Source organism: Populus alba, chromosome 17 (assembly GCF_005239225.2).
Source record: "Populus alba chromosome 17, ASM523922v2, whole genome shotgun sequence".
NCBI classification, from domain to species: domain Eukaryota; kingdom Viridiplantae; phylum Streptophyta; class Magnoliopsida; order Malpighiales; family Salicaceae; genus Populus; species Populus alba.
In genome coordinates, this window is record NC_133300.1 from 16714290 (window position 1) to 16730320 (window position 16031).

The 16031-nt window shown below is 30.2% G+C and overlaps 1 protein-coding gene across 1 annotated transcript; it reads left to right on the top strand.

Annotated features, from left to right (window-relative positions):
* Positions 1-8751: 8751 nt before the first annotated feature.
* Positions 8752-15730, top strand: LOC118029691 (protein decapping 5). The gene is made up of 8 exons (XM_035033602.2): positions 8752-9132; positions 11434-11534; positions 12437-12508; positions 12950-13843; positions 14016-14084; positions 14553-14720; positions 14878-14988; positions 15267-15730. Exons 1-8 carry the CDS (start codon positions 8961-8963, stop codon positions 15435-15437), a joined length of 1758 nt encoding a protein of 585 aa, XP_034889493.1. The 5' UTR covers positions 8752-8960; the 3' UTR covers positions 15438-15730.
* The last annotated feature ends 301 nt before the right edge of the window (positions 15731-16031 follow it).

The following is a 16031-nucleotide window of genomic DNA, read 5'->3' on the forward strand; positions in this document are numbered from 1 at the left end:
GGACCCTACTGTCTCTTTCCACTGAGAAAAAAGGGATAAGAAAGGTGAAAAGAATTCAGGAGCCTCATGTGTGTGTTTCTTTTCAAGTAGAGGAAGGACTCGAGTAAAATGGTGACTCGTCATCTTTCATGAGATGTTCTTCCTCGGGTAAAGGATGACAAGTATTGATTAGTGCTTATGCTTTTATTGAAAAGGATAGTAGTAGAGATCTGATTTTATTCTCATGAAAAAAAGGGGTTATTAGAAATGCACAAATATTTAAAATTTGCTTGATTTATCCGGGTTGTGGGCCTGATGGAGAAGAGTTTTTTTCAGGAAAAGTTTTTGTTTTATTGGTTATTTTTTTCTAGTTTAGAAAATTAAATGTTGTGTTTAATAATTTTATTTTTTCTAATTTATTTAGAGTTTTTATTGTTTTTTCTTTATTTTCATGTTTTCTAGTTTGTTTAGATTAGTTCTTTGATTTATTGAAAAAGTTGTAAATTTTTTAATGAGACAGACTACTTGAAGAGAAATATTCAGCAATAAAATTATAAATTAGGGTTTTATGTGACAACCTTGTTTAATTTCAATTATGTCTCTCTAGCTTGTTCTCTTCTTGTTTGTGTTTCCATATGTATTAATTGGTATCACAACCCAATCATCTTAATGGTTATTTGCTTGTTGTGTGATGAAAAAATCATGGGTTAAAAGAAATAGTAGAAGAGAATGTGATCGGGTAAGAGTGGATAAGGAGGCTCCCTCTTGAGAAAAAGATGTTCAAAAATGAGTGATAAAATACATATGAAGACAGATTGCAAAATTATCCCATCAGTTGACGGAGATCAGGAGCCTAAGAGATCATAAGAAAAGTGATCACGGATCTATGGGTAATTTTGAGAAACTGTTTCAGAGGCATGAGTAGAGAAAGTAACTTTTTGATTGGGATGAATATGATGTTGAAATTTAATATTTTAAATATTCTAATTTCTTTGTGGATTGGAATCAATCATTAAAATCTGATAAGGATGATGTTAAAAAAGAAAATATAGATACAAAATTCTTGGTTTGTAATGTCAAATAGAAGGGAACAAAATTATATATTGTTCCAAAGATGATTTTTTTATTATTATGAATCATATTGTGATAGATTTGTCTCAAATGTGCTTGAGGATAATTTTTAAATTGATGGAGTCAAAGTTAATGTTATTGTGTTTTGGATAAAAGTTGTGAAGTAGATTTTCAAACCTCCTCCCGACGCTAAGATTGGTCTCGTTGTTAGGATGGCTGAACTTATAATTGACAAATATAATGTTTTTAATAGAAAAGCTAAGCACATAAAGGGTTAGAAATTTTTTATTGGACATCCATGAAATTGAGGCAACAATAATTTGAACTCAATGACGAGTTCTTTTCAACCTGGAAAGAGTGATGTAGGAGGAGTTTTTTTTAGCAAATGTTATTTGTTTTCTTAGTTATTTTTATTATTTTTTATTTAGTTTAGGAAATAAAATATAATGCTTAATAATTTTGATTCTTTCTAATATATTTAGGACTTTTATTTATTTCCTTTATTTTCATGTTTCCTATTTTGTTTAGGTTAGTTTTTTTGTTTATTTAAGGAGGTTTAAACTATTTAGTAAGGTAGACTACTTAAAGAAAAATATTCAGTAATAGAAATATGAATTAGAGTTTTGTGTGACAATTATATTCAACTTCAATGTTATCTTTTTGTTTGTATTTTTATCTATGTTAGTTGACATTAGAGCCTAACTATCCTAATGGTTTTTTATTATTATTATTGTGTGATGGAATAACCATTATTGAAAGAGATAATGGAATATAGTGTTCTTGTATTAGAGAGGATACAAAGGTCCTCCACGAGAAAAAATATGTTCAGAAACTGGTGTTAGAAGACATGTAGAGATAAATTGAAAAATTAAAAAAAATAGAAGGAATTTAGAAACTGATTATAAAAGACATGCAAAGATAAATTACAAAATTAATCTATTAGTTGACGAAGGTGAGGATCCATGAGATCACAAGAAAAGTGATTACGTATGTATGGCTAATTTTTAGAAACCATTTAAGAGGCATGAGCAAAAAAACATAATTCTTTTATTAGGATGATTCTAATGTTAAAATTGAAAGTTTTGATAAAATTAGTTCCTTTATGGATTAAAATCAACAACAAAAAATTGACAGGGATGATAAAAATGGTATTGAATGAGAAGATTTAGATGCAAAATTCTTAATATGTGATGTCCACGAGAAAGGAACAAAATTAAATATGGTTCAAAAAGTGATTTTTTATGAAACATGTTGTGAATTGTGCACCTCACATTTGCTTGAGGAGAATTTTGGAATTGATAGGGTCAAAGTTGATGTTATTGTACTTTAGATAAAAGTTGTGAAGTATATTTTTAAATCTCATCCTAACACTAAGTTTGGTTCAATTGTTAAAGGTTGAGCATGTTATTGATAGATATGGTATTTATAATGGAAATGAGACTAATACAAGAGGATTTTTTATTTTAAAAAAAGAGCTATTTGTTTTTTTGTTATTTTTCTTTGTTTCCTATTTAGTTTAAGGAATTAAATATTATGCTTAATAATTTTATTTTTCCTAGTTTGTTTAGGACTTTGATTGTTATTCCCTTATTTTTCATGTTTTCTAGTTTTTTAGGTTAATTTTGGGGTTTATTTAATGAGTTGTAATGCTCTTAATGAGACATGATACTTAAAGAGAAATATCCAATAATAAAATTATGAATTAAAGTTCTATGTGATAACCCTATTTGATTTCAATTCTATCTTTTTATCTAGTTATATTCTTGTTTGTGTTTCTTTTTGTGTTATGATGAGTTGCGTGTAACTATATATGAAGGCATGTATTGTTTAAAGATTTCTTAAAACCAACAATTTTCTTAAATATAATTGTGGTTTGATTAAAAAACATTAAATCATTTGTCCTATGTCATTTATAAATGTGAATGTCTTGAGAGTTATTGAGTTGTTGAATTTATCTCTTTCATTCAACAATTACATCAAAATTGATATATTATTAGTATTATTAAACCCGACTTAGATATGTGTGGTTGACCTTAAACCTGGCTCAAGTCGAGTTTTTTTTTTTTTTAAAGGTGAGAGTTAACTCGAGATACTTGACGGGTCAATTGGTGACCCAATTAAACTTATCAAAAACCAGTTTGATTTTTAAAAAAATGACATCGTTTTAATTTTTTTAAATTGAAGCAACATTATTTTTATTTTTTTCAAAAAAATTAAAACATCAATTGATCAGGTTAGCCTAAATTATCTCATTCAACTCTTAACACGGATTGGGTTTAATAACTTTGCATTAGAAATAAATCATTGATCTTCTTATGAGTTAAACTTTAACCAAAAAAATTAATGTTGGACTTTGTAATCAAACATACATACTTTAACATAAAATATTAACATGGTTTTAAAAATAAATTAATTAAAGATGAATGAGAAATTATTCTTAATGAACTTTTAGATAACAAAAGTTTCAAACCCAAAACAGCTTTGTTGACTGGGGAGTGGGCTTGTGGGCTCATGAGTTTAGGTTTAGGTTTGATTAATAAAAAATATTTTACTATTAAATCCTTATTTAATCGATATTTTTTTAGCCCCTAAAATAAATATCTTAGTACATGAACTAATATATTAATTATGTGATAAAAATAAATGTATTTATGAATTTTCATGAACTTTGAACATTCATCATAATAAATAAACATTCATAAATTATGAGTAATTAATGTTTTGGTTTTCAAGTCCTATAAATAGATGTCTTTGATTGGTGGAATTCAATAAAAAAAAATATCCTAAGTTCTTTCGTCCCTTTTGTTGTTAATTTTTTTTAAACCTGTTCTTTTACTCATTTTTTTTCTATTATAGAGCTTATGTTCGGTCTTTGTAGAGAGATATTAAGTATAGATTTTTAAGTTCATTGGTCCTTATTTAGGAGTGCACCTAAATAAAAAAGGAGTTGTTAGAATCTTGAGAGACTTATTGAAGTCAGTCCTTTTGCATAAAGTGATGAACAATAAAATTTTGAGGACAAATGATTGATTATTAACAACGACAAAAATTTCAAAGGAGATATTTTCAAAGAATTTCAACAAGTACCCTAAACTAGTTTTGTTTAACTATAATTTTAAAACCTTGTTTAGTTTGCATGCTAGGATTGTTATATATATATATATATATATATATATATATATATATCTTTTGTAAGTTTATATATTTGTTTAGTATTTATGCTAGTTTCTTTTTTGTAATAATTGCAAAATTAACATGTTTTATATGTCTGTTTAATTATAAACTAAATAGATAGATCCACTTGTTTAATCATCTACTCATTTGTGATTATTGGACAACACTTCATTTATATATTTTAACATATTTGATTGGCATTTATGAAATGATTTTTTTCTAGGAGAAACTATCATACAACTAAATTTAGGAATTTAAATCATGTACCGATTTAATCACAATATCAAAGTAGCTACTCAAGATCCATATTGTGAACCCTTAAAACTTTTTTTTTTTTTTTAATTTAACACAAAAATATCTTCAAATTAGTTCACACATGTATCCTCACTTATTAGTTTATAGGTGCATTAAGATCACCCTCTTCAAACAATTCTAAAATTAATGTATTTGTAATAAAAATGTTAACAAGCAATGCATTTTAAACATTTTATTTCATTGTGGTCATTATTGTCATGTTAATATTCTAAAGTTAAGGATTTCTTTGAATTATTGATTCCGCATTATTTATTAGATTGATATGTTATAAAGACCATTATTAATAGTGTTGTACCAGGTGTTGAATTGTGTTGTTTTGCAGGGGTCAAATTATTTCTTTGCATAAAAAATGATATTCAGGTGGCGCAAACATGTTTTGAAGAAGGAAGAAAAATATGTGACTCGGTTCATAGATCCAACTAGATCAAAAGGTTAGTTTTATTTTAATTAGATGATAAAATAATAGACAATGACAACAAATTAACCAAAATTTTTAAAAATTTATCATGATAACCTGGAAAACAAAATATTTTTTCAAAAAAGGACAAAACAATTGTGTAAAAAATGATAAAATAATTGGTTTGAGTTAACTCAAGTTATAATGACAAACCTGTAACCTTGAAAATAAGGGTCGAGCCAACTCCAGTTATCTCGTCAAACCTGTAATTAAGGTCATAAGTTCGAGATAACCTAATAGAGAAAAAAATAAAGAAAATAACAAAGTCAATTTTTTTTACAAAAAAACTAATCCATGTTGACTTTTCAAATATGTGATTTGAGTTATTAGATCATAAGCACATCATATGAAAAAAACCATAAAGTCCAATTGCCAATCAATCAAAATATTTAAGGATGAAATTGAAAAAAAAAAACTCAATTATACAAAAGGATTCAATTTTTTTTTAAATAGCAATTAATAGAATAAGGATCAAAATTGAAATACAATTTTTTTTTTTATTAAAGGGTGAAATTAAAAGAAAATTCAATTTAACAAAATGATCCAAAAAGAAATTAAAACAATCAAATAAATGATGATCAAATTGAAATAAAAATAAAAATAAAATAAAAACAAATATTTAATTGAAGGGTAAAATTAAAAAAAAATTAATTAAATGAAAGAAAAAAAAACAATCAAAAGAATAAGGACCAAATTGAAAAAAAATATATATATACAAAATTGTGATTAAAGATGAAATTGAAAAAAATCAAAATTTTATAAAAGGAGCAAGAACATAAAATTAAAAAAAAAAAAGAATAAAGATCTAAGTGCAAATACCCATAAATAAAAAGGTAAGTCTGAATTTTTGCATGGTTAACACAAATTTGAGGGGAGAAGAAAGAAAATAGGGAAAAAAATAAAGCGTTGCTGATGATAAACCATGCCAATATTGACCCACGGGCTTCCAAAAAGAAAAAGGATACCATGATGTTTCCAACAACACAATGAAAGAAAATTTTGGTTGATGGGAGGCACCGCCTGAAAGGTGCAGGTGCCTCCCACATGTGTTAGTCACTTTTTACTTTTTATTATTTTTTATATTTATTCAAATATCAAATCATCCCTTATCTGACCAAATAATTATGAAAAACCCATTGTAAAAACACGAAAAAGACCATTGATGATAGTTTTAAATTTTTTTGTTGTCGATGACATTTTGGTCTTTTTATTAAGCTTTTTGTTTTTATTTATTTAAATATCAAATTACCTCTTAGTTGATCTTATAGTAACAAAAAGAAAAAAAAAACATTCTAAAAATACAAAAAAGCTCATTTACACCATTTTTAAATATTTTGCTTTCAATGATATTTTGATCATTTTATTGTGCTTTTAAAATGAAAAAAGATTTATTTGTACCAAGTAATGTTGTAATGACTAATGGTGTTGTTAAAAGACCTCAATGCCTTTAATAACCAATTTTAAGTTTTTTTTGGTAGAAAAGCCAAGATCGTGAAAACACTATTCCAATAATTTCTCTTTTCACTAATAATCTATAATTTTTTCCTTTATATTTTAGCTTTTATTAATATAGATTATGGTAATAGTACTAGAAAGAAAAGAAAAATTACTGTAATCAAATTAAATTAATTTAAAACCCTTGAATAAATTTACAATTAAAGTGATATTTGTATTCCTACCTTGTTTTTATTAAAGATCTCAATCTTAAGTAAAAATTTATTCTTAAAAATAAACTTTAAAAACCAATCCACTAGTATATAAAAAATGAAAATATTATTATTATTAACAGAAAACAATTCTTTTAGGAAAAAAAACTATTTCAATTTCTATCCACTCACTTAGTTGCATTATAAATGGGAACAATGCAATTAAGTGATTTTTTTTAGATTCCTAAACAAATATTTGGTTTTGATCATTTTTTTATATTTTATTTTCTCATATTAAATTGATAAAAAAAAATTTGTCTTATAATTATTTTTTTTTGCATGCAATTAAGTTCTTATGATGTAAAAAAAAAAGTGTCATTGTTAAATTGATTCTTAATTTTATAGAATGGAACTTAACTTTAGAATTTAAAAAAAATTGAAACACTAGGAACTAGATTGTACACTAAAACAAAAGGACATACTTGTTTTTATTTATTGTTCACGAGTGGTGAAAAGTATATTTTGATCTTTGAAGCTTTTAATTTATTAATTTTTTATCATTGTTTTCTTTAGGATTTGACATTTCAATCTCAAACTTTATTTTATTCACATTTGAGTTGAAAAATAATAAAAAAAAGTTATTGGAAAATAGAGGAGAAGAGAAAGGTGATTATTGATCATATTCTTGCAATAAAAAAAACTAATCTTTGTGTCAACATGTTTTATTTAATGAAAACAAAGCCAGTGAGATATTTTTTTTATCCTCAGTTTTTCTAAAAAAAAAAGATTGAGGACTTGAGAATTTTTTATTCAAGATGATTTTTCAGTATTTTGATAAATTAAAGACCGTTTAAGATAATAAATAAGTTTATTGAGATTTCTATAGTATTGTTTTAGATATTTTTAGATAAAAACATAATTGAAAAGGAAGTGTTTTTTTTTTATTTATTTAATCTAAGAAGTTATAACCTAACTTTTCGACCACTTAAGTAAGCTTTCAACAATCACAAACATCAAAACAACACGTCATTTATTGTATTTAAAACAAAAAAACAAAAAAAATCCAGGTACAATGACCCACCTAAGTTCAGGCATTTGATTCTTTTTTTATAAAGGTTTTGAGGAGTTTTTCTTCATAAATTTTAATTATAATTTAAAAATAAAGTTTTTATAAATATATTTAGGATGTTATTTTTTTAAACCATTTAGTTTTTATTTTTTAAATAATATTATAGCATTCTTTTTAAAATATTTGCAAACTCTTTTTTTTATAATCCTTTATGATTTTTTTAATTACCTTTTTTTATATTTTATTTATTTTTTTCTTGTGAATATTTATTTTTATTGTGGTATAATTTATAGTTTCTCATGGGAACACGTGAGTAATATATTATTTTTATATATTTTAATACATGAGTATTCATGTCAAAATCATTGAAATATTATTTTTAAAAATTTGTTTTTATGATTCTTATATAAAAAAGGGACAAATTTGTAAGATAAAGAAATTTTAGTTAAAAAGGTAACTTTTTTATTTGTGTTTCAAATCATTGAATTTTATATATATTTATTTTAAGTGCTTTTAGTATTTATCAAATAAAAACATAAAAACATAGCTAAAAAAGTTATATATTTTCTTTTGAGAAAATACAGATCAGTAAGGAAAGATGGAATTATACTAGAAAATTATTTTATTTAACAGAATTTAAATTATTTTTTTTCTTTAAAAAAACTTTTTTTAATATAATTAAATAAAAAAAATTAAATAGCTTCTCACAACACAAAATAAAATATATTAATATACATCTATCTTATAACCTATTGATTTATTATTTAATCAACACTAAAAGTTATTTTTAATATATATATATATATATATATATATATATATATATATAACTTTTTATTTATTTTATTAAATACACGCAATTCCTTTACATTTCACAATTATTATTTTTTATAATAAATGGTTTGCCACATAGTGCGGATCAATTGGGTAGTTTAATATAAAATATTAATTATTATATTATTATTATTATTATTATTGAATACTGTCCGAAACTTATAAATTACAATACAGATAAAGCACAACCTGCGCATATTTTTCCAATTATTATAGTAGTTGGAACAAATACATACTTATCCAGCAATTTCATTACACAGAGGGACCGTCACCAAACCAAGAAGACTCGCCACCACTATTAAAGCCAAAAAAAGAGAAAGAAAGACGGACCCTTTGCATCTATCTGCATGTACTGTTTCGACTTTGACAAAGGAACAAGGAAGCATCAATCTTTATTGAATTAACTTTTGAGGTCATGGCAGCAGCAACAGCAGAGGCTGCCAGATCTTCTTCAGGTAGTGGTGGAGGGGCATCAGCTGATTCCTATGTAGGTAGCTTGATTAGCTTGACTTCAAAGTCTGAGATTCGTTATGAAGGCGTTCTTTTTAACATCGATACTCAAGAATCCACCATCGGTTTAAGAAATGGTAATTATTTCAATCTTTCATTTTTGGGTTTTTCTTTTCTTTTTGTGGGACTTTGCTTTCTGGGTTTGTGTTTTTTAGGTTGTTGAGACAGGGATTCTTTCAATCTTGAATGGGTTTTTTTTTTTTATATAATTATTATTGTGTCAATGTGATTTTGTGATGTGGGTTGGAGCTTTGGAGCGCTTTGCGTTTTGGTTTAGTCATTTGTTTATGGATATGGATGTTCAAATATTAATTGTATTCAATACTGGAAGCTTCATTTGTACTTGGGAGAATTTCTACTGGTAAAGAAAATTTTGGGAGCCCAGTTCATTGTTGTTTGCTGAATGGGAAATGGTGAAAGATATTAGCATTAAAACATAGCTATATATCTGAAGAATAGTTGTTGTGTTGTTTAAGAGGGTTGAACTATGGCAGCTATGGTTGCAGACTCTGCTTCATGGTCCTCTTTGGGATTAGACATTTTTGTTTATGATTCAAGGTATACTATTATTCAATGAGAGGAAGGATGCCATGTTGGTAAGAAGAAAGAATGAAAGGGAGGGCATAACACTCTGTTGCAATCTTTTACAATTTTCAATAGTGTCATGTCTTAATTGGAAGGATCTGTTGGTTTTGTAAGTCCAGAAATTCCGTTGATAAACTAGTCAAACATCAACTTCTCCATAGAATGTCACTGATTTTGTATATTACGTAAATGTAAGTTTGGAAAGAGAACAAAACTGGACCAAGGGAGTGTGAATTGCATCTCATTTCTGTTTCCATGAATTACATTTCATGAATGATTTGATGAGATTTGTATGTAATTTGGGATAAGTTATCATCCAAAGTAGATCATAGAATCAATCTCTTATCGAGGTCAAAATGCTTTTTTTTAGAATGGTTGAAAGAATCCCTTTACACAGGATAACAGTATTATTTCTAACTGTTGTGTGTGGCTGTTGCAGCTCTCATTTCTGTTCATAACATTGGTATTCTTCACTCCCATGACCCAACTAAATTGCTTATCTGGCATCATTTTGTTAGATTTCTTTTCCACACTAGGGGAGACAAGGCATACTGGCAACTTGCATTCCATTTATATGGTAGTGTGTGAAACATTCAAAGGCCTAAAGCATTCTGGTGCCACACAAGTTTTTTAAATTTGAAAATCTGGTTTTTAATTCTTTTCCGATCCTGGATATTGGTGTCTTTTATACTCAGATTTTGATGAAGTCATCAAAACCAACCAGGAGGATGTCCATCTCTTGATTTTATGGTCTTTTATTTTAGTTTCAGTTGTTTTTCTACATGTTTCTGTTTCTTTCTGCTTTCCTTTTCATGAGGATCTCTATTTCATCTTGAAATTAGTTACTAATAATACAGTAATTGGAGATACCCTTAGGCCTTCCATTTTCAAGTTTACATGTAATTACTAATTAAGATGGTTTTTCCTCGTTCAAAATTTGCTAAACCAACCATGAAGCTGTTTCACCTTTCAACTCTCTTTCTAAGCTACTAGTCCAAGGTTTCTCTTACATCAATGGCCAAAGAAAGGTGTTTTCCTTAAATTATCTCTTCTTTGCAGGAAAAACAGCAATTTTTGAAAAATTAAACACTCACTGAAAACCAATTATTGTTTTGGTGGTAGGACAGCAAACTGACAGCCTGACACAAACAATTTTTTTCTAAAGAAATGTATTGCATGATAATTATTACAAGCACGATTCAAGTTGTTTCAGTCTTTTACACATGCTGTGTGCTTGTCTTGTGCCCTCTTTGCATCTCTAATGTAATTATATATAGGAAAAAATGAAACCCTCTCCTAATGCTAGATAATATTGTTACACATACGCAGATATCACATCATTTTCACATGAAACCAGTGATATTTCCATGATAGAAGTGTTTTCCTTAACATAACAATAGCTTTTGTTGCTTTTATGCCTACTGAAATACCGTCTATTGTTTTCACTTTACCATACAGTTTTTTTAATAGAAAGTTTTATACTTATGCTGGAACCATAATGTGGTAAATTTGGGTCACAATCTTCTATGTTTTGTGTTAATCCTAATTTAAATTGCTATAGCAGCAACCACATTTTTCTAGAATCAATGTGATTTAATATGTTCTTCAGCCACTTCAACTTTCTTGTATTTCTGAGGATAATGAAATTGTGAGTCTCAAAAGATATTAAAAGAAAATCTTTGGTTAGAAGTTCTGCTTTCAAGTTCTGTATTTTATTCTCTCTTTCTTCTGGTTACTTTTTAAAGATGCAGATCATATCTTTTGGTTTTAAATTACTTCACTTAAATTTGCAGTAAGATCATTTGGAACAGAAGGGCGGAAAAAGGATGGTCTACAAGTTCCTCCAAGTGATAAAGTTTATGAGTTCATACTCTTCCGAGGAACTGATATCAAGGTATGCTGATTATCTGCAATGAAAATCATATGCTGTGCATATGAAAAACCAAAGTCTGGACTAGGTGTTAAGAGGCTCTTTCTGGAAACATGCGTAATATGTATTATGATCATACTTGCTATCATTGCTTATGCTTGATTTCTTCTTGGATAAACTGTCTGTATCAGACCACACAGTTTGGAACAAGAAAACATGCATCGTTTTTTTTTTTTTTCGTGTTGTTTGTAAGTTCAGAATTGTTGTCTCTGGTCATTCCTGCACCATGTTCAAAAGATTGACTGTTTATCAACCACACACTTTGGCACTGTATAGATGGTCTACAATGAGGCATACAACTTTGAACTTGTTAGCCACAGACAGACTAGGATTTTTTTTTCATGGCAGGGTTTTTTGACACCATGTTGCTACTTGTTGGTAGTTGTGATGGTTTTGTTTTTTTGCTGTGTTGTCTCTTTTATTTACACTCCAGATGAATTTCTGGCTAAGATGTGCTAGGCTTGATTCTGGGCACAAATTCATCAACCATGCTTGCCTTCCCTGGACAGGGAATTATATACTTGTCAAGCCCCTGCCTCTGCAGCAAAAAATTTGGTGCAGAATATCATAAATAAAGTGCCACTACAATTCTTGACACTGTTTCTTAGGACATCTCATGCTTAAAATCAGTTTCAGAGGGATTTATTAAAGCTTTGTTGCACACCAGCTCACATAAACATAAAGAAATCCTTCATTTGTTGAGTTTTGGAAAATCATGTTGAATATTTAAGGAGTTACAGTAGACCATCATTGATTTTACTGTTCATGGGCCAAACATTTTGTTAAGTTGGCCTCTGATAATCTTCATATTGAAATTATCATTGGATAGCTCATTTGTATTCTTTCTTTGGTTCATTTGGTCACAGGATTTGCAGGTCAAATCTTATCCACCTGTTCAGACTGCAACACCAGTACACAATGATCCTGCAATCATCCAGGTGAAGAAAATAAAAATATGCATTTCAGTACTTGCACCAATTAGATATTATTGATGTTCAGGTAAATAAATTAGGGCTGATTTGGATACTGTTAGGGTTTTGCAGCAAATTTACCATGGGACCTCTACTAAAACTAGTGCCACCTCTTCCTTTTGCAAGGTAGAGGTCCTGGGGTTGAACAACAGAGAAAACTCTGGGTGGTGTGGGTTGCCCCCACTTCATAACTCATGTGATAAACTTGAAAAAAGAAATTTGCTAATATAAGTGATTTGTTTGCATAAATGGACATGTGATTCCAGAATAATTTGTTCTATTAGTCATTGGTTAATACTTGTATAAAAATCTGAATAGTGTTTGTTGTATCTTGGCTTGACATGGACTGGTGAAAGAATGGCTTGCCTTGCTTACACACAACATTGTTTATTTGACTTCCCTGTGCAGTCTCAGTATCCTCAAGCAACAACTGCATCCATGAATTTGCCTTCTTCTGCTAATGGATCGCTAACAGATCCAAGTTCCCATGCTTCATCCAATGGTCTTCCCAGGGCAACATTTCAAGGGAGTCTTCCCCAATATCAGCCTGGTGCAAGTTTAGAACCATGGGGTTCGGCACATCTTCCTCCAACCACAAACACTAGTGGGCTTGCCATGCCAATGTATTGGCAGGGATACTATGGGCCCTCAAATGGAGTTCAGGCCCCACAGCAAGCTTTGCTTCGACCCCCTCCCAACTTGTCAATGCCACCTTCCATGTTGCAATATGTGCAGTATCCTGCCATGAATGCATCCAACACTTCAGCTTCTCCACTCTCAGAAAACCCCCCTCCTTTGTTGCCACCATTTAGTGCAAGCACCTTAAATTTACAGACTTCTACCCTTCCATCACGGTCTTCTGCAATGGTTTCAGACTCAACAAATTTAATTCCTGATAGGGTTTCTACTCAAACTCTTCCTAGTAAATTGCCGTTGGCTTCCCCTTTGACCACTGCTGTAGATAAAATTGCCGTTGCATCATCAGGTTCTGACATACCCAAGACAGTGCCAGATCCAATAATGCCTTTTAAAAGTATTTCTGAACCTCCAACCTCCATTATGAGGGCATCAAGTTCAGTTATGAACGAGGGAAAAACACCTTCTCTAGTTACGCCGGGCCAACTTTTGCAGCCTGCCCCCCCTATAATGCCCTCACTGCAGTCTTCACATATAGCTCAAAAGGATGTTGAGGTGGTGCAGGTATCATCACCAGAATTGTCAGCACCACCACCACCACCACCAACAGCTGTGACTGAAGTACAGGAATCCATATTACCCCTACCTTCACAACCTGAACATAAGGTATGCAAATTTGCCGAGAGCTCTATTATTGTTGACTTGAGAAAAATTGAAATTGATCACTTCAAATTGATGTTTCCTGGGGCCTTGTTTGGTGATAAATTCTTTTCTACAAGTTTCTCACATAAATTGTTTGAATTGTAATCTACCTCATCTGTTTCTTTTCCCCTTGAAGGTATATGGAGCTCCTATGTACACTTACCAAAGTAGTAGGGGAGGACGTGGAAGGGGAAGAGGAAATGAGGTATTTGTTGTTTTGCTTGCATTTTTCCATACTGGCAGATTAACCTTTTTCTTTATCATGATCAGGAAATTTGACTTTGATTCTGTATGACAAGGCCAACGTAAAATAAGAACCTTACATTATCCAATGAGCTGTTACTTTTAAGGAATATTAAATGAAAAGTTTCTGAAAACATCCAACTTTAGTTTCGCATGCTCTAATTTCTTTTCTCCCTTTCCTTTGTTATTCGTTTTTTTTTTTTTTTTGGTTTTTTTTAACAATGAAATTACTAGTTCTAGGTACAGAATAGTCTTAGTTTTTGTGATTAATTTCTTCCTTTTCTTTCTCAATCACTGCTAGTTCATTGGTAACACCAGAAAAGCAGTTTGTCTGTATTGCTTTTCCAAACCAAGTTAGTTATGGCCAATATTCTTTGAGGTTTGTATTGGTGGACTTTGATTTTTAACAAACCAGTCTTTTGGATTGCAGATTGCACGTTCTGCTACCAGATTTGAGGAGGATTTCGATTTTACAGCAATGAATGAGAAATTCAACAAGGAAGAAGTATGGGGTCACCTTGGTAAGACTCACAAAGCTCAAGACAGGGATGATTTACTAGATGAAGATGATGTAGGATCATCAAAACATGAGGCCAAGGTAAACTCTCTCTCTCTCTCTCTCTCTCTCACACACACACACACACACACACACACACTCACACTCACACACACACTCACAAGGCTGCAAAGATTGAAAGGATCTTCTGTCTCCAATCCATTGTACTTGTTCTTACTCTGCATTTCCTGTTCTGCAGCCTGTTTATGTGAAGGATGACTTTTTTGATTCCATTTCGTGTGGTGCTCTTGATGGTGGATCACGCAATGGGAGGGCTAGGTTTTCCCAGCAGTCAATAAGAGATACCAATGTATGTGTTGTTCCCTATAGTCCTCATCAGTTTACTTTTTCTAATTTTATAATTTAATCTGATAAAATTTGTCAATGTTTTTACTGCAGCTACTAAATTATGTTGGATTGTCTAAATAGTTTTGTTTTGTTTTAGAATAGAAGTTTCAAAAACATTCTGAACTGCTGAAATGATGAATTTTTGTTTCAAATGCCATGATCAACCCTGTTTCTCTTTGTTCTGGAATAGTTTTTTTTTCATTATCACTGAGCTGAATTTCTCTTGATTTAAAATTGCAGGCATTTGGAAATTTCTCCCACCATCGGGGTGGTCGAGGTGGCTGGGGACCCGATCGGGGTGGTCGAGGAGGTTGGGGACCTGATCGAGGTGGTCGATCACATGGTGGTTATTATGGAAGAGGTTATGGCTATGCTGGTCGTGGTCGAGGTTACGGCAATGATGCCTTCTAATTATCACTCGAGTTTATAGTGTAATATTTGGTGATATTTAGTTCCTGTCGAAGTCATCTCACACCAACCGACACTGAGTTTGTAGGGTAATGGTTGGTTTGGTGCTTGGAGTTTGCAATGCAATGATCAGGTGTAACCTGTCACCTAATGGTAATGCCTCGCGGAATTGGAGATATCCATAAATGGCGATGTAACTTTTTTTCTGGTTGCTTGGAAATGTGCTGAAAATAAACAAAAGAACATATTTTGTTGAATTACTAATTTATTTGTGGAGTTCCCCCTCCTTTTATGTATTGTTTCTTGGCCCAAGTAAAAATTCAAGACTAGCAGTTCTTTTGAAATTATTCCTCTTTCCTTGCTGTGCTCAAATAACAAGAGCATGCCAGAAAAACAGCAGCAACTCTATTGAAATGGTAAAAATTGAACCTTCATGTCGCCATGATTGCAATTTCATATAGGGATAGAAGGAAAGCAAATCCTCCATGCCTGGCCACTACTTTATCATTGAAGGTATCATCCGATATGTGAAATTTCTCTGTTCTTCTGTTTCCTCTGATCACTGATCTGCCATCATCTGTTCCACTGCTACCTTCT